The 23,982-nt window shown below is 68.9% G+C and overlaps 2 protein-coding genes across 6 annotated transcripts; one reads left to right on the top strand and one right to left on the bottom strand.

Moving 5' to 3' along the window:
• The first annotated feature begins 2,795 nt into the window (after positions 1–2,795).
• Positions 2,796–9,310, top strand: PPP1R1A (protein phosphatase 1 regulatory inhibitor subunit 1A). Its single transcript, XM_074853640.1, has 7 exons — positions 2,796–2,933; positions 6,133–6,193; positions 7,113–7,150; positions 7,293–7,356; positions 7,636–7,821; positions 7,984–8,087; positions 8,614–9,310. The coding sequence occupies exons 1-6, from the start codon at positions 2,853–2,855 to the stop codon at positions 8,085–8,087; spliced, it is 534 nt and encodes a 177-aa protein (XP_074709741.1). The 5' UTR covers positions 2,796–2,852; the 3' UTR covers positions 8,614–9,310.
• A 199-nt stretch (positions 9,311–9,509) lies between these two features.
• PDE1B (phosphodiesterase 1B) lies at positions 9,510–23,209 on the bottom strand. Of its 5 annotated transcripts, none has more exons than XR_012626772.1 (17): positions 23,052–23,209; positions 22,602–22,737; positions 16,074–16,187; positions 15,803–15,988; positions 14,556–14,622; positions 14,318–14,434; positions 14,068–14,208; positions 13,563–13,663; positions 12,890–13,015; positions 12,682–12,783; positions 12,473–12,593; positions 12,309–12,390; positions 12,089–12,218; positions 11,832–11,968; positions 11,489–11,602; positions 10,381–11,391; positions 9,510–10,292 (listed from the first exon to the last, which is right to left on the bottom strand). XR_012626772.1 is itself a non-coding variant. In XM_074853760.1 (16 exons), exons 2-15 carry the CDS (start codon positions 22,730–22,732, stop codon positions 11,505–11,507), a joined length of 1,653 nt encoding a protein of 550 aa, XP_074709861.1. In that variant the 5' UTR covers positions 22,733–22,737; positions 23,052–23,209; the 3' UTR covers positions 9,510–11,391; positions 11,489–11,504. The 5 variants fall into 5 exon arrangements, 3 of the variants coding, with proteins under 3 accessions (XP_074709861.1, XP_074709863.1, XP_074709862.1); XR_012626773.1 differs by having other exon boundaries at positions 9,510–10,196; XM_074853760.1 differs by having other exon boundaries at positions 9,510–11,391.
• Between the last annotated feature and the right edge of the window lie 773 nt (positions 23,210–23,982).

Here is a 23,982-nt window from a genome sequence, read left to right as displayed (position 1 = left end):
AATAATTAACGGCGGCTGCATCACGGCGGAGCAGGACACGGGGACATGGGGAGCCGCTGGGATTTGGGGGTGGGGGGGGTCATGGGGGGGGGGGGGGGGTGCTCCCGCTGCCTTTTCCCTCCCCCCCCCCCCACCCTGGGCCAGGCCGGGGAGCACCAGCACAGCAGCACCCTCACCCCCTGCACTCCCCACACCACCCCGGCCCCCCCATGGGGACCCCCCGCTCTGTGCGGGGTGGGGGGGGGGGGGGGGCACAACCGGGGTACCCCGGGGATCAGGCAGCGCTCGCTGCTGCCCCCCCCCCCCCCCGCGGCTCCTGCCTGACCTAGTTAGCGAATTCCTCCTGCCAGATCCCGGCAGCAGCCGCCCTCCTGCCTGCATGAATAAGTGATGGGACACGCATTTATGGCTGCAGCGGGGGGGCCCCCCCAGTCCCCCCGCAACCCCAGAGCTCTCCTTTCCCTGCCTGGGGGCTGTGTTGGGGGGGGGGTGAGGGGTGTGGGGGTGCATCACACCTGGGGGTGCAGCCCAGCGCAGACCCGGGGGAGGGGGGGTGGTGGCAGCCCCACACCCCCCCCCCGTGCCCCCCCCCCGCCACCTCGGGGGATGCTGCTCGCCCCCACCCTGCCCTTAAATCATTTTTTGAGGGTGCCCCCACCAGCACCCATGTCCCCGGGGTGCCCAGGCCTCAGCGGCTGCCCCCCCCCCACCCCGCATCCCTCTGTCCATCTGTCCTGGCCACCGCACGGGGACAACCCGTGTGTGTCCCCCCCCCACCCACCCCCCCTCCGGGCCATCGGGGTCAAACCCCCGTCACCCTGCTGCGACCCCTCCTCGCTCGCAGCCGGCGGGGGGCCAACACCCCACCAAGACCCCCCCCCGGCCTTGTCCTGCAATTAACGGCCTCGTTAGGACAGACGGACGGCCAAGGGGGGGCTGTCACTGAGGGGGGGGACACACAGTCCCCAAGAGCCGCGATCGATGCCGCCGCTGTCCCGTGACGAAACGGGCGCTGCCGGACTTTGCCCCCTCCCTGCCTGCACCTGCTGGGGCCTCCCGGAAAGTCCCCCCCGGGGGGGGGGGCTGGCCCTGTCCTTGTCACCCCCCCCCCGGGAGGTGGCTCTGCCCCGTCACCGCCTGTGTGCACGTGGGGGGGGGGTCACGTGTGCGGGGGTACATGTGTGGGGGTACATGGGGGGGTACATGTGTGAGGGTACATGTGTGTGGGGATACATGTGTGGGGGGGTACATATGGGGGTATATGGGGGGGTACACGTGTGGGGGTACATGTGTGTGGGGGTGTACACGTGTGAGGGTACATGTGTGAGGGTACATGGGGTGAATAGGGGGGGTTACATGTGTGGGGGTACACGTGTGGGGGTACATGTGTGTGGGGTGTACACGTGTGAGGGTACATGTGGGGGGTATATGGGGGGTACACGTGTGAGGGTACACGTGTGGGGGGTACATGTGGGGGGTACACATGGGGGTGTACGTGTGTGGGAGGGTGTATGTGTGGGGGTATATGTGAGGGGGTACACGTGAGGGGGTACACATGGGGTGTATGTGTGTGGGGGTACACATGTGTGTGGGTGCACGTGGGGGTGTACATGTGTGTGGGGTACACGTGTGGGGGTACATGTGAGGGGGTACACAAGGGGTGTATGTGGGGGGGTACACATGTGTATGTGGGTACACGTGGGGGTGTATGTGTGGGGGTACACATGTGGGGGTGTATGTGTGGGGGTGTATGTGTGTGAGGGTACATGTGTGGGGTTGTACGTGTGTGTGGGTACACATGAGGGGGTACATGTGTGGGGGTACATGTGAGGGCTGTACATGTGGTGGGGTACACGTGGGGGGTACATATGGGGGGGTACGTGTGTGGGGCTACACGTGTCAGCAGGTGTGCACACGCGTGACAGGGGTGCGAGCACACACACGTGTCTGTGTCTGAGTGTGCCCGAGCGTGCGCCCGTCCATCGGTGTCTGTCCCTCTGTCCGTCTGTCCCAGGGTCCATCTGCCCGTGGGTCTGTCCCCGTGTGTCACCGTGTCCCGTGCCCGAGTGTGTGTCCCGCTGTCCGTCAGCCCCGGTGTCCGTGTGTCCGTCCCCGTGTCCGTGTGTCACACACGTGTCTGTCCCAGCGTCCACGTGTCTCTGTGTCCCGATGTCTGTCCCAGGGCCTGTCTGTGTGTCTGTCCTTGTGCCGCAGGTCTTTGTCCCTGTGTCCTGGGATCTGTCCGTGTGTCCGTGCCTCTGTCCCTGTGTCCCAGGGTGTGTCCATCCCTGTGTCCGTGTGTCCATCCTTGTGTCCGTGTGTCCATCCCTGTGTCCGTGTGTCCCCCCCTGTGTCCATGTGTCCATCCCTGTGTCCGTGTGTCCCCCCCTGTGTCTGTGTGTCCCCCTCCTGTGTCCGTGTGTCCCCCCCCTGTGTCCGTGTGTCCCCCCCTGTGTCCATGTGTCCATCCCTGTGTCCGTGTGTCCCCCCCTGTGTCTGTGTGTCCCCCTCCTGTGTCCGTGTGTCCATCCCTGTGTCCGTGTGTCCCTCCCTATGTCCGTGTGTCCCCCCCCTGTGTCCGTGTGTCCGTCCCTGTGTCCGTGTGTCCCTCCCTATGTCCGTGTGTCCCCCCCTGTGTCCGTGTGTCCGTCCCGCGTGTCCCGGTGCCGCGTCCCACTGTCCATCCCTCTGTCCCTGCGTCTGTCCCGGCCGCTCCCACCCTCCGGCCGCGGGCGGTGACCGGCGGGGGCGGGGCGGGACGGGGCGTGTCCGGGGCGGGGTCGGGGCGGGGCGGCCCGGGCAGGGCCGGGAGCCACCGGGAGCCGCCGGAGCCACCGGAGCCGCCGCCCGTTATGGAGCCCAACAGCCCCCGCAAGATCCAGTTCACGGTGCCGCTGCTGGAGCCGCACCTCGACCCGGAGGCGGCCGAGCAGGTGGGGGGGGGGACACCGGAGAGGGGGGGGACACACACCGGGGACACCCCGGGGCTGGGCGGGGGCGGGGGGAGCCGGGTGGTCCTACCGGGGGAGGGGGGGGGGGCACGGGAGGCTGCAGCCGCGGTGTCGGGGCGGTGGTGCCCCCCCTGGGTGCGGGGCGCGCGGCGGTGGGTGACACGGGGACGCTGCCAGGTTGGGTGTCACCCCCCCCCCTCCCCGGTACCGGGGACAACCCCCCCCCTCAGTGTGTCACACACCGCCCCCCCCCCCCCCGCGCAGAGCAGCCCCAAACACCTCCGTGGGGTCGGGTCCCGTGGGGTGGCCGTGGGGACCGCGGTGGCTGTGGGGACAGGGGGTGGCGGTGCCAGGGCCATGTGCTGGCTCAGCGCGACGCCGCCGGGACCGTCCCGGGGCTGGGGGGGGGGCGTGGGGGGGGGTGGTGTAGGGTTACGGCCCCCCCCGGGGCCCTCCAGCCCTTGCTCAACCCCTGGAGGGGATCCCAGAATAGCGCTGGGGACAGGATGGCCTGGCCGAGGCGGGGGGGGGGGGGACACGGCAGGGCTGACCCCCCCTCCCCCCCCACCCCACCCCGGGCAACCTGACCCCTCGCCCCACTCCGGCTGTGCCCCCCCCCCCGCCACCCTGGGGGCTGCGGGGGTCAAGAGGGGTGTTGGGACAACACCCCCCCCCCACTGTGATGGGCTTGAGGATGCTGAGGAGGGGTGTTGGGGGCTGCGGGGGGTTCCAGCCATCCCCCCCCCCGCCCCCCCGGACTGGGGGGGTTACCCAGTAGCCGGGTGGCTGGCGAGCGAGGAGCCGGTGCGTGCCAGCGGCGCGGGGGCGAGTGGGGGGCCACCTCCCCAGCGAGCATCTCGCCGGCGCTAAATACGGCCACGCACCATCTGGGGCTGCCGCACGGCTCATTTGCAGCGCGGCCCCCCCAGGAATGAGGGCGAGAGCCGGGGGGGGGGGACACGGGGAGCTGCTGGGCAGGGAGGGGGGGGGTGAGGTGGGACACCCCAGCACCCACCTGGGCTGCAGCGAGGAGCAGGGGGGTGCCCATGTCGGAGCAGGGGGTGCTCATGTGCCACCCCCCGTCACGGTCAGGTTATTTGGGGGGGGGGGGTGCGGGGGGGGGGGTCTCAGGCACGACCCTGCCCTGGGGTGTCCCCTGCCCGTCCCTGCCTCAGTTTCCCCTCCCAGGGGAGTTCAGCCCCGATTTGGCAGCGCTTGGTGGGGTGGCAGGGCCCCGGGTGGTGGCAGCAGGTGACAATGCTGGGGCGGGGGGGGGTGTCCCCACCCCGGGTTTATAACTCCCCTTTTTTGGGGTGTCCCTGCAGGGAAAGAACCCCCCAGGTCCCCCTCGTGGGGGGGGCTGGCACTGACAGAGCCCTCAGCCGTGTCAGCCAGGCGGTGGGGGGTGTCCCCATGTCCTGCAGGTTTGTCCCCAACTGTCCAGCCCCACCCTCATAAAGGACCTTGTCCCTAGGGGCCTTCTCGAGTCCCCTGTGTCCCCCCAGGTCCCACAGCTCCTTGACCCCCCCCCCCCAGGAGCACCCACCTGCCCAGGCCCTCCTAGGTGCCACCCATGGGTGCCAGGCCCGTGTCCCCAACTCCACCCTGAGCACGGTGGGGACCAGCCAGGGGCCCTTTGCTCCGTCCTGCTGCGGGACGAGCTGGACCCAGTCCTGGTCCCTGACCCTGTTCCCATCCCAGTTGCCCCCCGCGGGGGGCTGGAGGTTGCAGCCCCCCCCCCCCCCCCAGTGATGCTGCTGGGGCCGAGCTCCTGCCGCTCTCGGCCGCGGCGTTTCTTAATCGATGGTGGAGATTGATCTAAAAATAGCGGCGGCGGCCGAGCCGGGGAGGGAGGGAGGGATGGAGAGAGGAGGGATGGAGGAGGGAGGGATGGAGGGATGGAGGGATGGAGGACCAGAGGACCAGAGGACCCCTCCCCAGGGTGTCAAGGCAGGAGCCACCCAACCGCCTGGGTCCCCCACCCAGTCGGGAGCAGGAAGGCGAGTGAGCTCAAGGTGCTCAGCTCCACCTGGGTGACCTTGAGCAGGTGACATTGATGTCCCCCCCCCCACCCCATCCCTTTTTGGGGGGGGGGGGGGCTGGGCACAGCCCTGCCCCACACCCCGGGGAGGTTTTGGAGGTGTTAGAGCAGCCCGGGGGTGGCTCTGGCTTCCCCCCGGGGGCTGCAGGGCCCGATCCAGCCCTGGGGAGGGGCGGGGGGAGCCCAGCCCAGCCCCATCGCTGGGTGCCGGGTGGGGGGGGTGTGGTTGACCCCTGACCCCAAAGCAAAGGCGTGGGGGGGGGTCTTTGGTGGGTCCCTGGCAGGGACAGGGCGATTCCGGGCGATTCCGGGCGATTCCCGGCTGCCTCTAATCTCCGTTTAAAATCCAGATCGCGGGTTTCTATGGCAACGGGGCCGACACGGAGAAGATGCAGAGCGAGGGGCCGGGGGGTGGGGGGGGGAGTGTGGGGGGGGGTGGGCTGGGGCCGGGGAAGGTGGGGAGGGGGCTTCCTCCACCCACCCAGCCGCTCATCCGCCTCATTAGCATCTCATCAGCATCTCATTAGGCATCCCGCCTCATTAGGGAATCCTCGCTGGGAAATTCTTTTTTTGGAGCAACTCAGTTACTGGGTCAGCGGGGAAAGGGGTCGGGGGAGCACCCGGGGTGTCACCGCTGTCACCACTCCCTGCCACCACTGCCACTGGGCACGGCCACGCCGTGGCCACCGAAGCCTCCGACGGGGCCACGAAAAAAAAAAAAAGAAAAAACCACCCCAAAAGTGAAGGCGCTGAGAGGGGGGATGAGGGGCGGGAGCAATCCGGGATGCTCCAGGTGACCTTGGCCAAGGACACTGTGCCCGCAGAGGAAGGGCAGGGCCCCGGCAGTGTCACCGCACCGATGTCCCCAAGCGCTTCCCGGGGCTGGGGTATAATTAGCGCCCGGCTGTCGTTAGGGCTGGCCGGGAGATGTTGATTTAAAAGACATGTGTGTCCGGCCACGGGAGCCGCTGGGCTCCGGGCCCCGGCCAGCGTCCTCCGTCCCCATGAGGCCACCACCGCCCTGGGGACAAGGACATCGGGGTGTCGCGGTGCTGGTGGGGGTCTGGGTGGGCGCAATGGCGTTCGGGGTGCAGCTGCGAGTCCCAACTCTCTCCTGTATGTCCCCCCGCCCCGCCCCAGATCCGGAGGCGCCGACCGACTCCGGCCAACCTGGTCCTGAGCAGCGACCAGTCGTCCCCAGGTGGGTCCTCGTGTGTGTTGTCACCCTGTCACCCCCCAGGGTCCAACCCGCTCTGGGACCCTGCTGTGGGGTGCTCAGGGACCCCCCCGACATGACACTGAGGCCCACAACACGCTGGTCGCAGCGGGGACTCATCCTGCAGCCGGGCACAGCAGCACCCCGTGTCCCATGTCCCCAACCCTGGCACTGTCCCCATGTCCCTCCCTGCTCGGGATCGCGTCCCCCCACCCCCACCCCCCCCCCCCCCGCTCAGCCCATCCATCTCCGGGGGAAGCAGCTGCCGGTGACACTGCGCTGGGGACACCGGTGCGGGGCCACCGCTGCTGGCACAGGGAGCAGGGGACACCGGCTGTGACATTTAAGAGCGCTTCGGTCACCAGCCCAACCAGGCACGTGGCCTTTGGGGACGGGGTCGGACCCGGCTGGCAGCTGTGTCACAGCCTTCCTGCCCGCCCCCCCCCCTCCCTGAGCTGTGCCATTTTGTCTGTCCCCTGATTTGGGGACACCCCAGTAGCTGGGAGACTCTGTCCCCAAGTGCCACCTCCAGACCCTGCACCTGCTGGGGCAGCAGCTGTGAATAAACTGGGGGGGGGGGGGTGTTGAGCATCACCCCGGGGGGGTTCAGGATGTGGCCCCGGGGGCTGGTGGCGTGGGGACAGGGTTGGCTGCTGTCCTCTGTCTGTGGGACACAGCAGGGGACGGGATGCTGGTTCCCATGGCAACACGGGGGGCGATGGTGATGCTGGGGGGAGCGGGCCTGCCCCAATGGCACCCACAGCCGCACCAAGCACCCATGGGTGACAGACAGACCCCGTGGGGCTGGATTCACGGTGGGGGTGCAGGATGGAGCCCAGCACCCCGCCCCCACCACTGACCTCCGGTCCTTCTGCCCCCCCCCCGCCCCCATGTGCCCCCCCAGAGATCGACGAGGACCGGCTGCCCAACCCCCTGCTGAAGGTAGGTGCTGCTGCCACGGGGGAGCCCCCACCCCCTCGGGGTACCCCCAGGGTGCTGCCACCATGGGGGGGGAGCCCCCATCCCCTCAGGGTACCCCCAGGGTGCCCCCCCACTCACCGCCCCCCCCCCCCTTCCCTTGCAGTCGGGTCTGGCCATGTCACCACGGCAGAGGAAGAAGGTTTCCCGCACCACCCCCACCATGAAAGGTATTTGGGGGGGGACGGGGGGGGGACACACACACACAGGGGGTCACAGTCCCCCCCCAGCACCCCAGGGGGTGCCACCACCTTTGTGCAGCCCAGGGCAGGAGCGTGACCCTGGGCCTGTGGGCACCCGGGGCGTCCAAATGCCACCAGAGGGGACAAGGAGGTGACGCAGCTCGCGGGGGCTGCACCTCCCCGGTGTCACCGGGAGCGTGGGGACGGTCACCGCTGCCCCCCACGTCCCCCCCCCCCCCACCCCCAGCGCTGCTCCCTGCCTGGCAGAGCTGCAGATGATGGTGGAGCATCACCTGTGCAAGCAGGCGCAGGGCGAGGAAGAGGAGGAGGCGGCTGCCACCGGCCAGGAGCGCGGCCCCGGCCACTGCCACCACGGTGACACCGAGCACAGCCACAGCCCCGGTGGCACTTGCCCACTGGCCACGCACGAGGGTGGCCCCGGCCCTGGCGAGCGTGAGTATCGCTGCCCACCCCCCCCCCCCCCCCCCCCGGCCCCTCGACTCTGCCCCGGGAGCCTCCGCGCAGCCGGAGCTGGGGGGTGGGGGGGGTTGGGGGTGCTGGGGTGGTTTTGTGGGGTGCAGCCGAGGGGGCTGAGCTCCCCCCCCCACCCCACAGCGCCCGCAGGGACCCACGGGGACGGGCGGCAGCGCCTGGCTGAGGGGGGCACCCATATAGCACCGAGGGAAGGGGCCAGCAAGGGCGCTGCCAGCAGCCAGTAGGTATGTACTGGGGTACTGGGGCACTGCACTGGGGTACTGGGGGGTACTGGGGCACTGCACTGGGGTACTGGGGCACTGGGAGAGTACTGGGGCACTGTACTGGGGCGCTGGGGGGTACTGGGCCACTGTATTGGGCCACTGGGTGAGTACTGAGCCACTGGGAGGGTACTGGGGCACTGGGGGGGTATTGGAGCACTGTATGGGGACACTGAAGGGGTACTGGGGCACTGTACTGGGACACGGGGGTGCTGGGGCACTATACTGGGACACTGGAGGGGTACTGGGGCACTGGGAGAGTACTGGGGCACTGTACTGGGGCACTGGGGGTTACTGGGGCACTGTACTGGGGCACCAGGGTGATACTGGGACACCACGGGCATATCCTGGGCACCACGGCAGGGAAGGGGACGATGCCACGGGGCCGAGGGTGACACCAGCACTGCTGGGGATGGGGCAGGGATCGGGGGGGACCCTTTCCCCGCGGGGTCCCCGTCCCCCAGCGCCGCTCCCCCCTCCCCGTCCCCAGGTGCCAGCGGCGGCAGGAGCGAGGCCGCGGCCGGGCCGAAGGAGCCGAACGCCGCTTTATTTTTTTTATCTGATCGTTTTCTAAGATTTCGACGGCTGCTTTTGGGGCTTCCAGAGGATTTTTTTTTTTACTGCCGCGGGCAGGTCCCCCCCCCCGGGGAGGGGGGGCGGGGGGGGGGGCTCTAGGGACAACGGCAAGCCGGGCTGCCCACCCTGTCCCCTCACTGCCCCCCCCCAGGGTCCCCAGGGTGGGTGACACTGGGGACACTGAGCAGCACCCCCCCAGCACAGCTCGTGCCACCCCCCCTGCTTCACTGCCAGCCCCTGCGTGTCCCCAGGGCCACCCCCCGGCCGCCCCACTGTCACCACACACATCCCCCCCCCACAGGGCTGGGGGACACGCGGCCCCCCACCGCTCCCAGGGACACGGGGAGCACACGTGTGGCGGGGGGGGGTGCACACACTTAGGGGGGGAGACCTGGGCGTTTGCACACCCCCACCCCCCCCACACACACCCCCCCACAGGCACACGCGTGTGCACACATGGGCATGGGGGGGGGCACATGCGCACTTTGCACATGTGATCAGCATGTGCGTACACACGGAACACGCGTGCACACGCCTGGGCAGGCGCGGGGACACCCCCCCCTGCTCCCCCCCCCCCCGCCTCGGCTGGAATTAAAGGGATCCCTTCTCCCCACTGCCTCCTCCTTGCCTTCGCGCCAGGACCCCCCCTTGGGTGCTGGGGGGCAGCACCCACCTCTGGGGGTCCAATCCAGCCCTGCTGCCCCCCCCCATGGAGGGACTCAGGTCTCCTGCCCCCCCCTGCCCCCCCGTCACCCCCACTCTGGGGTCGAGCCAGGTCGCAGGTGCAGGAGCCAGGACGGGGTGGGGGGGTGGTGGTGGTGTACGGTTTTATTAATTGCTCGTTAGCGGCGGCACTTCGTTTCACATGCGTGTGGGGGTGAGCGCGAAGAGGGCAGGGGGGGGCTCTGCCAGCGGTGACCGGGGTGGGGACACGACGCGTTACCGCGGGGTAGAAAAGTACAAACACAGACGGGCCGGGAGCGGGGCCACGGCCGGGCAGCGCAGCCGGAGCCGGGAGGCCGGAGCGGGAGGAGGCCGGAGCTGGAAGATGCTCTGGGCACGCTGCCGGGATGCCGGAGGATGCTTGAGGCTTGCTGGCACACCAGAGGATGCTCGAGGCTCACCAGGATGCCAGAAGATGCTTGAAGCACACCAGGATGCCGGAGATGCCGGAGGATGCTCAAGGCTCACCGGGATGCTGGAGGATGCTTGAAGCACACCGGGATGCCGGAGATACCGGAGGATGCTCGAGGCTCACTGGGATGCCGGAGGATGCTCAAGACTTGCTGGAATGCCAGAGGATACTCAAGGCTCATCAGGATACCGGAGGATGCTCGAGGCACACCGGGATGCTGGAGGATCTCGAAGCACACCAGGATGCTGGAGATGCCGGAGGATGCTCGAGGCTCACCACGATGCCAGAGGATACTCAAGGCTCACCGGAATACCAGAAGATGCTCGAGGCTTGCTGGCACACCAGAGGATGCTCGAGGATCACTGGGATGCCGGAGGATGCTCGAGGCTCATCAGGATGCCAGAAGATGCTTGAAGCACACCGGGATGCCGGAGATACCGGAGGATGCTCGAGGCTCACTGGGATGCCAGAGGATGCTCAAGACTTGCCAGAATGCCAGAGGATGCTCAAGGCTCATCAGGATACTGGAGGATGCTCGAAGCTCACCCGGGATGCCGGAGGATGCTCGAAGCTCACCGGGATGCCGGAGGATGCTCAAGGCTCATCGGGATGCCGGAGGATGCTCGAGGCACAGCAGGGATGGAGGGAGCAGGGGGGGAGGGCGGGGCCATGCTGGAGCCAGCGATGCTGGGAGCGCATCAGAGCCAGGAGGTGCTGGAGGCCCCCCAGGACTGGGGGATACTGGAGGGACCCTGAAGCTGGGCAGGGGGGGGGCTGCAGACCCTCCCCCAAGACCAGGGGTGTGTTGGAGGGACCCTGGAGCTGGGGGATGCTGGAGCCAGGGCCCAATCCTGCCCTCTCACTGTGCCCCAGCCCCAGCTCCCAGCGCTGCTCCGGCTCTTCACGTGCCGCCCCCCCAGCACCTCGATGCCCCCCCCCAGCTCCCAGCCTGGCCCACAGCGTGTGGGGCAGGACCCCACAGGGAACCTCCGAGGTGCCCTTGGGGCCAGCGGACCCCAGGAAGAGGCCCACTGAGGACGTGTCCCCAGCCCGGGGTGACACAGAGCCACAAATCCCAGGACAGGGGTGGCGCAGGGGGACATTAGGGGCCATCCCTCATGGTGTCACCGGCCAGAGCCAGCAGGCACAGAGGGGATGGTGGTGGCCCTCAGGGTGCCAGCGTAGCCGACGTGGCTCCTCCATCCCTCTGCTGTCCCCAGTGCCACCATCATCGTCCCCAGCGCCCCCTGCAAGCACCCGGCTCCCTCCCACAGGGCGAGAAGCAGCTTTTTTAAAAAGCCATAAGGACAAAACCCGGCGGGGGGGGCCGGGCTGGCGTGGCAGTGAGAGGGTCGGCGTCACCATCACCCGTGGCCCGAAGCCACGTGGCTCGGTGGCCAGTTTGGCACAGGCAGCCGGGGCTGCGGGGCTGCTCCTGGCGCGGAGGTTGGCACCGATCCGTGCGCGGCCCCGGGCGGCTCCTTCCCTGCAAATGGTGCTGAACTCGATGGCGTCGAAGACTTTAGGCGAGACGGCGTCACCCGGCCGGACGAGGATCTGCCATTGGGGTGGGGGGACAGTCACAGCGATGCCACCAAGCCCCCGCTACCCCCCGCCAGTTTGAACACACCACCCCCGGCCCCCCAGCACCCACCTCGCTCCTCCCGGGGTTATTCCACGTCCCCGTTCTGCCTGTGCCGGCTGGGGACCGCGGGCGGCTGCTCCTCGCAGGGCGACAGCTCCTCGATGGACGCCTGGTTGGTGATACCTGCGGCGGGACGCGGGGCTGGGGGGGCCACTCCAGCCACCCCGGGGGCCAGGACCCCCCTAACTCATCCCCCCAACGCGGGAGTCACCCACCCTACAAGCCACCCTGTGCTTGGGCCACCTCCCCCCACCACCCAGGCACAGACTTGGCCTCGCGCGGCGCTGGGGCGGTCCCGGTCGCCCCCGCGGTGGCCGTGGTGGCCATGGTGGCCATGGTGGCCGTCACCTACCGCTGGCCGCCCGCTCCTTCCACTTCTGCTTGTTCTCCTGGATGTACTTGGCCCAGGTGGAGCGGAACCCGGCCAGGTCGGCTTTGATGTCCCCCAGCTCCAGGTGCTCGTCCAGGGACGGCTGCCGCCACTGCGAGCTGCGGGGACAGGGACGCTGGGAGCGGGGCAGAGCACCCACCGCCACCCCCCAGCTCCCAGAAGAAGCGGGTGCCCCCCCCTACCCCCTCCCCCGTGGGGAAGGGGAAACTGAGGCCGACCTGGGCTGCTGGCTGCTGGCCACTGGGTTGCCCTTGGCCTTGGTGCCGTCCTCGGCGAGGGGCAGCACCATCTTCTCGGCCACATCGGTCAGCACCGAGAAGGTGGGTTCCACGATGAAGTCGATGAAACCTGCAGCGGGGAGGGGACACGGCGTCGATGAGGGACACGGTGGCGGGGGCCGGTGGCTGGGGACAGGATCAGGGACCCACCACCACTCACCGATCTGGGACTGGGCCACCAGCGTGGAGGTGCGGTCGCAGAGGGGCGAGAAGGGCAGCCCCAGCTCAGCCTCCTTGTCCCCCTGGTAAGGTAAGGGAGACGTGTCCCCAAAGGGTTGTCCCCACGTCCCATCGCGTGTCCCCCCGCCCCCCCGCAGGTCCTACCTGCCTGAAGAACTCCTCCATCAGGGCTTTGGTCCAGCGGCTGTGCACCGCCCACTGCTTGGTGGGGTGGCTGATGTCGGCCGCGTGCAGCAGCAGCGACAGCACCTTGGATTTATCGATCCTGGGGAAGGAGGAAACCCCAGCGCTGAGGTTTGTCCCCAAAAATCACGTGTGTCCCCTCCCTGCCCCGGGTGGGTGCCCGCGCTCACCTCTCCAGCTGCTGCAGGGACGTTTTCATGGATTTCACCTGCTGGAAGTGGCAGGACATGTCGGTGGCCAGGACCATCTCGATCACCAGCGCCCGCAGCTCCCTGCGCCCCGGGGACAGGGGAGAGTGGGGAAGGGGGGGGGGGAAATGCCATCAGGGCCCTGTGTCCCCGCCGGGGACAACCCCGGGGACAGGGACGGGGACCTTACACAAACTCGTCCTTGGTGAGGTTGACGAAAATGTTCATCTCGTCGTCCTGCATCATGCGGAACACGGCGCTGATGTGGTGGTTCTCCAGCACCGAGCGGTCGTTGTAGAGGATGGCACAGTCCGACCTGGGGACAGAGGGGACAGTGGGGACCCCGGCATGGCAGGGGGCAGCCTGAGCTCCCCCGGGGAGAGCGATGTCCCCAGGGTGTCAGAACATCTGTGCCCTGGCTGTATCAGTGGCAATGGGTGTCCCCAGGGTGTCCCCAGGGTGCCAGGACATCTGTATCGGTGGCACTGGGTGTCCCCAGGGTGCCAGCACATCTGTATCCCAGCCATATCAGTGGCACTGGGTGTCCCCAGGGTGTCCCCAGAGTGCCACTCCGTCCTTTCCAAGTCCCACAGTGTCCCCACATGTCCCCATAACAGGTCCCCAGCCCTGCCTGCTCTGCCGTGCCACCATGCCGTGCCATGTCACCCACACCGTGCCATGTCACCCACACCGTGCCATGCCACCCATGCCATGTCACCCATACCATGCCGTGACACTGTGCCATGCTGTGTCACCTGTGCCATGCCATGCTGTGCCACCCACGCCATGCTGTGCCGCCCGTGCCGTGCTGTGCCGTGCCACCGTGCTGTGCCATGCCGTGTCACCCGTGCCACCCCCCTCACTTGGTCTGGATGTGGAAGCTGTTGGTGGTGCCCGTGTGCTCGTAGTCGTGGATGGCGGCGGCGAAGACGATGGCCAGGACCTCGATCTCCGTCAGGTAGTGCTGGGGGGACGCGGGCGTCAGGGGACCGGGGACGGGCACCGGGTGCTCCAGTGCCACCCCGCGAAGGGGTGTGGGGTCCTCCGCGCGCGTGTGCTTGCACGGCCGCGTGTGACTCCACGCGTGCAGGCCCGGTGCGGCCACGTCCGTGACACGCCACCAGCGCTTGTGACCATTGTGACACCCGTGCGGGCATGACAAGGCACACGAATGTGCCAGGTGTCACCTGTGTGTCCCCCCACAAAGCCGGGGGTCACCCTGTACCCCCCATCACCCTGGTGACAGCACAGTTGCCAGGCGGCACCGGCGTCTCCGTGGCAACAAGCATCACCTGGACCAGCTGGACCAGCACTGGGTGCCCCGGCCACAGCCCGGACCCCCCGTGGGGCCCCCCCCCCGCCCCGTACCAACATGCCGGTGCGGAGCAAGAAGCAGTGGACGGTCTGGGTGACGTCGGCGGCGTGGACCTGGTTGTGGTAGGGGTTCCGGTACTTTCCGTAGCCGGCCTCCAGCGCGTCCAGCAGCGTCGTCAGGAAGACGGCGGGAATCTGCGCCACGGGCACAGGGACGCGCTCGCGTGTGCAAAGCCACCAGCAAAGCTCGGAACCCAGCCCCGGGGGGGGCACCCATGGGTGGGCAGGGGGGGTGTGGGCGCACCTTGAAGCGGCTGTTGAGGTTGTGTCGGGTGAAGAGCTCGAAGACGATGGTCCTCAGGGAGTGATCGTCCGTCACCCGGTTCAGCGCGAAGACGTCGAAGCACCACAGGTCGAGGCTCTGGGGGGAGGGGGGGGGGCATTAGCCCAGCACCGGGGCGAGCCCAGTGGCCAATGGCACCCAGCCACACCCAGGGGAGCCCGGTGATGCCAGGGGTGCCCCCCCCCACACCCCCCGGTACCTTCAGGCAGTTCAGGACGGAGGTGGAGTAGCTGGGCCCCACGGCCGTGTACGTCCGGCGAAACATCCTGCAAGGGGCGGGGGGGGGGGAGTCAGGGCTGATGTGGGTGCTGAGGGACGGAGCTGGGTGCTTGGGGACAGACTTCGGGTGCCAGGGGACAAACCCTGGGGGCAGGAGACAGACCTGGGTGCTCAGGGACTCAACTGGGTGCTGGGGGACAGACCCTGGTACATGGGGACCCAGGTGGGTCATAGGGACAGTCCAGGTGCTTGAGGACCCACCTGGGTGCTGGGGACAGCCCCTGGGTGCTTGGGGACCCACCTGGGTGCTCAGGGACCCACCTTGGGTGTTTGAGGACCCACCTGGGTGCTTGGGCACCACCCCTGGGTGCTCAGGGACCCTCTTGGGTGTTTGGAGACCACCCCTGGGTGCTTGGGGACCCACTTGGGTGCTTGGGAACCCACCCAGGTGCTTGGGGACCACCCCTGGGTGCTCAGAAACCCACTTGGGTGTTTGGGGACCCATCTGGGTGCTTGGGGACCACCCTGGGTGCTTAGGGATCCTCTTGGGTGTTTGGGGACCCATCTGGGTGCTCAGAGACCACCCCTGGGTGCTGGGAACAGCCCCTGGGTGCTCGGGGACCCATCTGGGTGCTTGGGGACCATCCCTGGGTGCTCAGGGACCCACTTGGGTGTTTGGGGACCCATTTGGGTGCTCGGGGACCACCCCTGGGTGCTCAGGGATCCTCTTGGGTGTTTGGGGACCCATTTGGGTGCTTGGGAACCACTCCTGGGTGCTTAGGGACCCACTTGGGTGTTTGGGGACCCATCTGGGTGCTTGGGGACCACCCCTGGGTGCTCAGGGACCCACTTGGGTGTTTGGGGACCCATCTGGGTGCTTGGGGACCCATCTGGGTGCTCAGAGACCACCCCTGGGTGCTGGGAACAGCCCCTGGGTGCTCGGGGACCCATCTGGGTGCTTGGGGACCACCCCTGGGTGCTCAGGGATCCTCTTGGGTGTTTGGGGACCCATCTGGGTGCTCAGGGACCACCCCTGGGTGCTCAGGCACCCACCTGGGTGCTGGGCACAGCCCCTGGGTGCCACAGAACAGGCAGGGACCTCACTCCCACCCCCCACCTCCCTCCCAGCCACCAGCCACGTCCCCCCCTCCCCTCCCCTCTTCTTCCCTCACCGCCCCTCCCTCACCCCACCCACCCAGGGGTGCCCCCCCACCCCTCAGCACCCACCTCTCCACGAAGATGCCGGCCTGGACGGCGTGAACGATGCTGCGGAACTTGGGCTTCTCCTCCGCTCGCCGCCCCTTGGCTCGCGCCTGCTGGGTGAAGGTGGCCGCCAGCCAGTCCCGCACCTCGGAGGGCACGGCCGCGTCCGAGCCCATCTCCCGCAGCTCATCCTCCGTGTCCAGCATCTGCCTGCGGGGCAGGGGGGGGGGCACAATGACATCGGGGTGGCCACCGTGGCCCGTGGCCCGCTGGCCCCCGTGGCTCCTGCCAGCACCTCGTCTCATCGATGTAGACGGCTTCGAGCAGCGAGGCCGCGTACTCCAGGTTCCGCTTCAGCTCCTCCACGTTCACCTCCCCCGTCTCCAGCTGCTTCACCAGGTACCGCAGCCTGGGGGGGGGGGGCAGTGGGTGAGGGTGGCCCTGAGGGTGGGTGACACCCCCACACCCCCCCCCCACACACACACACGCTCTGACACGCGTGGGCAGCACCTGGGGGTATGGGGAGGGGGGCACCCAGCACCCAGAGCTGCCCCCACAGCACCCAGAGCTCATCCTGCACCCAGAGCTCATCCTGCACCTGGTACCCAGCACCCAGAGCTGCCCCCACAGCACCCAGAGCTCATCCTGCACCCAGAGCTCATCCTGCACCTGGCACCCAGCACCCAGAGCTGCCCCCAAAGCACCCAGAGCACATCCTGCACCCGGTACCCAGCACCCAGAGCTGCCCCCAAAGCACCCAGAGCTCATCCTGCACCCAGAGCTCATCCTGCACCTGGTACCCAGCACCCAGAGCTGCCCCCACAGCACCCAGAGCTCATCCTGCACCCAGAGCTCATCCTGCACCTGGTACCCAGCACCCAGAGCTGCCCCCAAAGCACCCAGAGCTCATCCTGCACCCAGAGCTCATCCTGCACCCAGAGATCATCCTGCACCCAGAGATCATCCTGCACCCGGTACCCAGCACCCTGTACCCAGCATCCAGAGATCATCCTGCACCCAGAGCTCATCCTGCACCCAGAATTTGTCCTGCACCCAGCACCCAGCACGCAGAGATGCCCTCAAAGCACCCAGAGCACATCCTGCACCCAGAGTTCATCCTGCACCCAGAGCACATCCCGCACCCAGAGTTCATCCTGCACCTGGTACCCAGCACCCAGAGCTGCCCCCAAAGCACCCAGAGCACATCCTGCACCCAGAGATCATCCTGCACCCAGCACCCAGCACCCAGAGCTGCCCCCAAAGCACCCAGAGCACATCCTGCACCCGGAGTTCATCCTGCACCCGGTACCCAGCACCCTGCACAGCATCCAGAGATCGTCCTGCACCCAAAGCACATCCTGCACCCAGCACCCTGCACCCAGAGCTCATCCTGCACCCAGCACCCAGTGCCCAGCACCCTGCACAGCATCCAGAGATCATCCTGCACCCAGAGCACATCCTGCACCCAGTACTCAGCACCCAGAGCACATCCTGCACCCAGCACCCACAACATGTGTGCACATGTGTGTGTCTGCCTGAAGAGACGTGCAAGGTGTGTGCAAACGGGAGTGAACACACACACACACACACACACACACACACACGTGTGCACACACAGACACGCGCTTGTCCAACCCTGCACACACACATGTGCACACACACTCGCTGCAGCTACACACACACCACACGCACCCCCCGCGAACACCCCCCCAGCACACACACACACGTGTGCACACGCGTGCACCCCTTTCCACACACACACACACCCGACACACACACGTGTGCAGGGAGCTACGCTCTCCCCCCCCACCCCCCAACCAGCCCCCCCCGGGCAAGCCCTTCCCTGTCTGACACACGCCTGAACACGCGTGTGCCCGCAGCCGGCGGCCCCCGGCCATCTGTCTGTGTGTCCGTGTGTCTGTCGGGGGCGGGGGGGTGCGGAGGCGTCGGGGAGGGGGGGGCGATGGTTGGGGGGGGGGGGGGGAACCCCATCTGCTGCCGCCCGGGGAAGCGCCGCCCCCGCTGCCATGTCTCCCGCTGCAGCCGCCTCGCTCGCACCCGGCTGGCGCGGCCCCCCCGGGATGGGGACGGGGGGACACGGAGGGGGGGACACGGGGGGGGGGGGACACAGGGGAGGTGCCAGCCCCCCTCTCGGTGGGACACTGGTCCCTGTCCTGGGCTGGGTCAGCCCTCTGGGCACCCTGGTCCCTCCCAGAGGCCTCGCTGGCACGGCCACCAGCACCCACTGGGTCCCCACTGGGTCCCCACTGGTCCCCATCCCTGCCACCAGCACCCACTGGGTCCCCACTGGTCCCCATCACTGCCACCAGCACCCAACAGGTCCCCATCGGCACCCACTGGTCCCCCAATCACTGCCATCAGCACCCACTGGGTCCCCATCGGCACCCACTGGTCCCCATCCCTGCCACCAGCACCCAACAGGTCCCCATCAGCACGCACTGGTCCCCATCCCTGCCACCAGCACCCACTGCGTCCCCACTGGTCCCCATTGCTGCCACCAGCACCCAACTGGTCCCCACTGGCACCCACTGGTCCCCACTGCCGCCATCAGCACCCACTGGGTCCCCCCAGCTGGTGGCACCTGTCCCTGCTGCCAGCCCAGCCCGGGGCATGGGTGGCACCTCAGGGTGACGCTGACAGGCGGCGGTGGGACACACACACACACACACAGTGACAGTCCCATGGGACAGGGACAGGTGGCCCCAGGGCAGAGGCCAGCCCCGAGCCGACCCCCGTCCCCAGCACTGTCACCCCGTGTCCCCACCATGGGGGTGGCACATGGCCTGGCCTGTCCCCACCAACTCTGTCCCTTGGGGAAACCGAGGCACAGCGCAAGCGGGGGCCCGGGGGGGGACACTGGGGCCACGGGGTCCCCCCATGCTGGGGACTTGGGGACCCGCAGGTCACTAGAGGGGACACCGTGTCCCCGTCCCCCGGTGTTGGGGACAGCCACCAAACCCCAGGGGAAGGCCGTGACCGGCGGTGACCCCGGAGGTGCTGGTGCTTGTCCCCAACCCTGGGGACAGTCCCCAGGAGGGGACACGGCACCGTGACCCCGGGAGGGACCGACACCCGCGCTGGGAGCGTGGGGCCAGCGGGGCCGTGGGACACACGAGGGGACCGGCCACCGTGTCCCCACGGCCGGGTGACACCGGGGTGCTGGCGGCAGGGGAGGGCTGGGGGCGGGGGGGGGGCAGCGGGATCTTCCTCCCGCCTGATAATTGCAATTTGGTTTAATTAGCGGCCGCCGCCCCACGCTGGGGGACTCGCGCCCCGAAAGTGTCCCCAGGTCCCCCGCGGTGTCCCCCCACGGTGTCCCCCTGCAGTGTCCCCCTGCGGTGTCCCCCCCGCGCTCCCCCCGGCCCCGCTCAGCCCCTAACGACCTCCCAGGCCTCGTTAGCGCCGTCCCGGCCTGGCCACACGCTGCGCACACGCGTGTGCACTTGGGCGGGCGGTGGAGGCCCAGGAGGGCTGTTACACACGTGTGTGCGTGTCTGCACATGTGTGTGCGCGTGCACACGTGTGTGTCTGCACGCGTGTGTGTGCATGTCTACACGTGTGTGTGTGCGTGTGCAAGCTCCCTAGTGTGTGTCTGCACATGTGTGTGCACATCTACATGTGTGTGTGTGTGCAAGCTCCCACGTGGGTGTGCATGTGTGCAGGCATGTGTGTGTCTGCAGGCATGTGTGTGACATGTATGTGCACATACGTGTGTGCATGTGCAAGCTCCCACCTGTGTCTGTGCGTGTCTGCATGCATGTATGTGCACATCTACATGCGTGTGTGTGCGTGTGCAAGCTCCCACGTGTGTCTGTGCATGTCTGCAGGCGTGTGTGCACGTGTGCAAGCTCCCACGTGTGTATGCATGTCTACATGTGTGTGTGCATGTGCAAGCTCCCACACATGTCTGTGCGTGTCTGCAGGTGTGTGTGTGTGCAAGCTCCCACACATGTGTGTGTACATCTACACATGTGTGTGTGCATGTGCAAGCTCCCACGTGTGTGTGTGCATGTCTGCAGGCGTGTGTGCACATGTGAAAGCTCCCACACGTGTGTGTGCACATCTACATATGTGTGTGCACATGTGAAAGCTCCCACACGTGTGTGTGCATGTCTGCATGCATGTATAGGCACATCTACACGCGTGTGTGTGCGTGTGCAAGCTCCCATGTGTGTCTGTGCGTGTCTGCAGGCGTGTGTGTATGTGTGTAAGCTCCCACACGCGTGTGTGCACGTCTACATGTGTGTGTGTCTGCAGGCGTGTGTGTGCAAGCTCCCACACGTGGCTGTTCACAAGCACGTGCCAGGGCGCTCACACACACACGCACATGCCCGCACACGCGTGTCCCGGCACACGCCCGCGCCTCACCCCGGCTCCACGAGCTGGGGGCCCCCCGCGTCCCCCCGGCCGAGGTGACGGTGACAAACTGCAGCGAGCGCCCGCGGGGGGCCGGGGGGGGGGGGGGGGACCAGACGTCACGTTCGACGCCAGCGCGAAGCTCCCGCCGGGGCTGCGGGCGAACGTGACCTTGGGGAAGGTGGCTGTCACCTTCCCCGCACCCGCTGACCCCCCCCTTCCCTGGGGACACCCACCCCTGGGGGACACCCCCCCCCTCATCCCTTGGGGGTCCCCTGTGTCACTCGCCCATCACGGCGGGTGCTGGGACCCCCCAGCTGGAGCCTGGGGACAAGGGACGGCTGCGTCACGCTGCCAGGCGGGTGCCACCCGCGCCCACGGTCCCCAGGGGCTGCCTGTCACCACCCACGGCGCCCCCCCCCCTGCTGTGTCCCGGGGCCTCCCGTGGGGCGCTGCTGGCACCCCACAGCCCCCCCCCGCTTCGCCTCCAGTGGCACCAGTGTCCCCAAAGGCCACCCTGCGCCCAGGGACGGCCTTGGGGTGCAGCCAGCACTGGGGACACCCCCCCCCAGGACACCCCGTGTGCACCCATGGGTGCTGTTGCTCCTCCAGCTCCTTCCCCTCATCCTGGTGACCCCCCCGGGGACCTGCCATCGCTCCCCAACACTTGGGGGGGCTGGGGGGGGGGGGGTCCCACACCCCAGGGACATGTCACTGCTCTCACACCCCCCCCACCCCAAGTTGGGGTCCCCTGGGTGCTGGCGGGGGGGGGGGGGGGGCACAGTCACGCAGTCAAGGACCCCCCCACCCCCCCCCAGTGCGGGGGCGGCCACCAGCGATTTCGGGGAGGGGGGAGGCAGGTGGGGGCGTGGGGGGGGGGGAGAGCGGGAGCGCAGCGCAGCCCACGCGCTCGCACACCTGCACGTGTGTGCACACGCGCTCCCTGCACGCTCACACGTGTGCACGCACACGTGTGTGCGCACCCCCAGCACCGTGCGGCGCAGCCGCTTGCACGCTCGGCCCTCGCACACGCGCACCCCAAGAGCTCGGGCACCGACGTGTCACGTCCCGGCCTCGTGTGAAACACGCTGGGGGCCGGTGAGCGTGCAACACGAGCGCGTGGCTCCCGTCCTCGTCCCCGTGTGCGTGTGTGTGTGTCCCCCCCTCCCACCCACGTGCACCCCTGCACGAGCGTGCCCTTCGCCGGCCGCCACGTGCGGGTGGGCCCCGTGCACGTGTGCCCCTTGCACGCCCACGCGCGTCGCACGAGGACTCGTGCGAGCGCACGTGCGAGCCCACGCGTGAGCACGCGGGTGAGGGGGTGGCACCCCTGGGGCCACCAAAAGCCCCCCCCCCCCCCCAACACACCCCCTCGCACCCCTGGGAGTGGGGTGGCACCCTGGGGTGTCAGAGGGTGACACCCCTCCCCGGGGCTGCACCCGCTCTGTCCCCCCCCCCCCCCCCCCAAGAGTTGGGGGCACCCCCCAGTGCCAGCCGGGGCAAGGAGGGGGGGCCCCCACCCAGCACCCCCAGCGCTGCCCCATCAGCCCCACTGGGGGCTTATGGGTGCCCCCACCCAAAGGGGGTGCAGGAGGGGTGCAGAGGGTGACGGGGGGGGGAGAACATGGGGGGATGGGGGGTGCCTGGGGGGTCCCGGGGGGGCCGAGGGCTCTGGGGGGACCCTGGGAGCAGATGAAGATCCCAAGGGGTCCTGCCTGGAGGGGGGGGGGGGGAATGACACAGGGTGGGGAACACCGGGGGGGGCTTAGAAGGGGGGGGGGTGTCAGGGGGTTTGTTGGGCTCAGGGGTGCTGATTTGGGGGTCCCGGTTTGAGGGTCTTAGTTGGGGGGGAGGTCCCACTTTGGGAGGGGAGGTGCCAGTTTGGGGGTCCCGCTTTGGGGATCCTGACTGGGGGGGCAGGTTCTGCTTTGGGGGTCCCGACTTGGGAGGGGGGGGGAAGGTCCCTCTTTGGGGGTCCCGGTTTGGGAGGGCAGGAGGGTCCCACTTTGGGGGTCCTGCTTTTGGGGGGGGGGAGGGCAGGTCCTGCTTTGAGGGTCCCGCTTTGGGGGTCCCGGTTTTTGGGGGGGGGGTCCCGGTTTGGAGGTCCCTGTTTGGGGGGGGGAAGTCCCGGTTTGGGGGTCCCGATCTGGGGGGGGTCCCGGTTTGGGGGTCCCGGTTTTTGAGGGGGAGGTCCCGGTTGGGGGGTCCCGTTTTGGAGGTCCCGGTTTTTGGGGGGGGGAGGTCCCGGTTTGGGGGTCCCGGTTTGGGGGGGGGTCCCGGTTTGGGGGTCCCGGTTTGCAGGTCCCTGTTTGGGGGGGGGGGGGGGGGGAAGTCCCGGTTTGGGGGTCCCGGTCTGGGGGAGGTGGGGGTCCCGGTTGGGGAGGGGAGCGGTCCCGCTTTGGGGGGGGGGGTTGTTCTGCTTTTGGGGGCCGGGGGGGTCACTCACAGCGCCCGGAGCTTGACCCAGATCTTCTTGCCGGGGGGGCACTTGGTCTCCAGCGGGGACGGGCACCCGCCGGCCGGGTCCAGCGCGTCGCGCTCGGGCTCCAGCCCCGGGAGGCTCCGCGGCGGCTCCATGGCCCCTGCGGCGGCGGGGACGCGCCCTCAGCCCCCCGCCACCGGTCCCGGGGCCCGGCGGGCCGAGCAGCCGCCGGTACCGCCCCGCAAGCCCCGGCAGCGGCCTCCCCCCCCCCCTCCCAAACCCACCCCCCCCCTCCCCGCTTCCCTCCCTTCCCCTCCGCCGCCCGGTACCCGGCGGCTGCGCAGGCAGCACCGGCCCGGGCGGCGGAGCTAAGATGGCATCCCGGGCACCGGGGGGGGGGTACCGGGATGGGGAGCACCGGCGGGGCGCGGGGAGGTGGGGGGGGGTAGGACCGGGGATGCTGCGCGCTCCTACCCGGGGATGCTCGGCCGGGAGCGCCGGTACCGCCGTGCTCCGGTGCTGCCGTGTCCCGGTTTCCTCCTCCCCCCCCCCCGCCCCGGTTCTCCCGCCGCTACCGGCTCTGCCGCCGCCGACCGGGGCTCGCCGCAACTTTCCCCGAGCCGGCACCGGCGGGAGGGGCGGGGAGGGGCGGGGGGAGCCGGGGGCGGGGGCCGGCAACCGGGGCCGCCCAGCCCCGCCGCCCCGCTCAGCACCGGCCCGGGAAGGGGAGGGGGGGGGAGAGCCACGGGACCCCCACGGGGCGATGTGGGGGGGCGGGGGAGCCCCGGGACCCGTCATGGGGCTGGGGGGGGGAGCAGGTGCCCCAGGACCCCCATGGGGTGTCCCCAGGGGCTATAGGGGTTGTACCCCAGCACCCCTACGGGGGGTCCCCAGGACCCCTATGGAGCTAAAGGGGGCCCCCAGGGTCCCTATGGGGCTACGGGGGTTGTCAGGTGCCCCAGGACCCCGATGGGGGGGTCCCCAGGGTCCCTATGGGGGTGTAGGGGTTGTACCCCAGCACCCCTATGGGGGGTCCCCAGGACCCCTATGGAGCCATAGGGGTTGTACCCCGGGACCACTATGGGGGGGTCCCCAGGACCCTTGTGGGGCTACGGGGGGTGTCAGACGCCCCAGCACCCCATGGGGGGGTCCCCAGGACCCTTATGGAGCTATAGGGGTTGTCCCCAGGACCCCTATGGGGGGTCCCCAGGGTCCCTATGGGGGGGCAGGTGCCCCAGGACCCCCACGGGGTTACGGGGGGTGTCACTGGGTTTGGCAGCCCAGGAAGGGGCCAGGTACGACCCCCCCCGAGGTAGCCAAAGGGCTCTGCCCCGAGCAGCGAGTTGGGGCAGGGGGCACCGTGACCCCCACCTCCACCAGCCCCCCCCCCCCCGCCAGCCCCGCG

The sequence above is a fragment of the Strix uralensis genome, chromosome 33 (assembly GCF_047716275.1).
Source record: "Strix uralensis isolate ZFMK-TIS-50842 chromosome 33, bStrUra1, whole genome shotgun sequence".
NCBI lineage: Eukaryota > Metazoa > Chordata > Aves > Strigiformes > Strigidae > Strix > Strix uralensis.
This window is presented reverse-complemented; position numbering and strand designations above follow the sequence as displayed.

Coding starts and splice junctions, on each gene's coding strand:
- PDE1B (XM_074853760.1), bottom strand. CDS start 22,732: ATGGAGCCGCCGCGGAGCCTCCCGGGGCTGGAGCCCGAGCGCGACGCG. Junction 15,989..16,073: donor GTCTACATCGATGAGACGAG/GTGCTGGCAGGA, acceptor CCTGCCCCGCAG/GCAGATGCTGGACACGGAGG. Junction 11,969..12,088: donor GCCAGCAGCCAGCAGCCCAG/GTCGGCCTCAGT, acceptor CTGTCCCCGCAG/CTCGCAGTGGCGGCAGCCGT.
- PPP1R1A (XM_074853640.1), top strand. CDS start 2,853: ATGGAGCCCAACAGCCCCCGCAAGATCCAGTTCACGGTGCCGCTGCTG. Junction 2,934..6,132: donor ACCCGGAGGCGGCCGAGCAG/GTGGGGGGGGGG, acceptor GCCCCGCCCCAG/ATCCGGAGGCGCCGACCGAC. Junction 7,822..7,983: donor TGGCCCCGGCCCTGGCGAGC/GTGAGTATCGCT, acceptor CCCACCCCACAG/CGCCCGCAGGGACCCACGGG.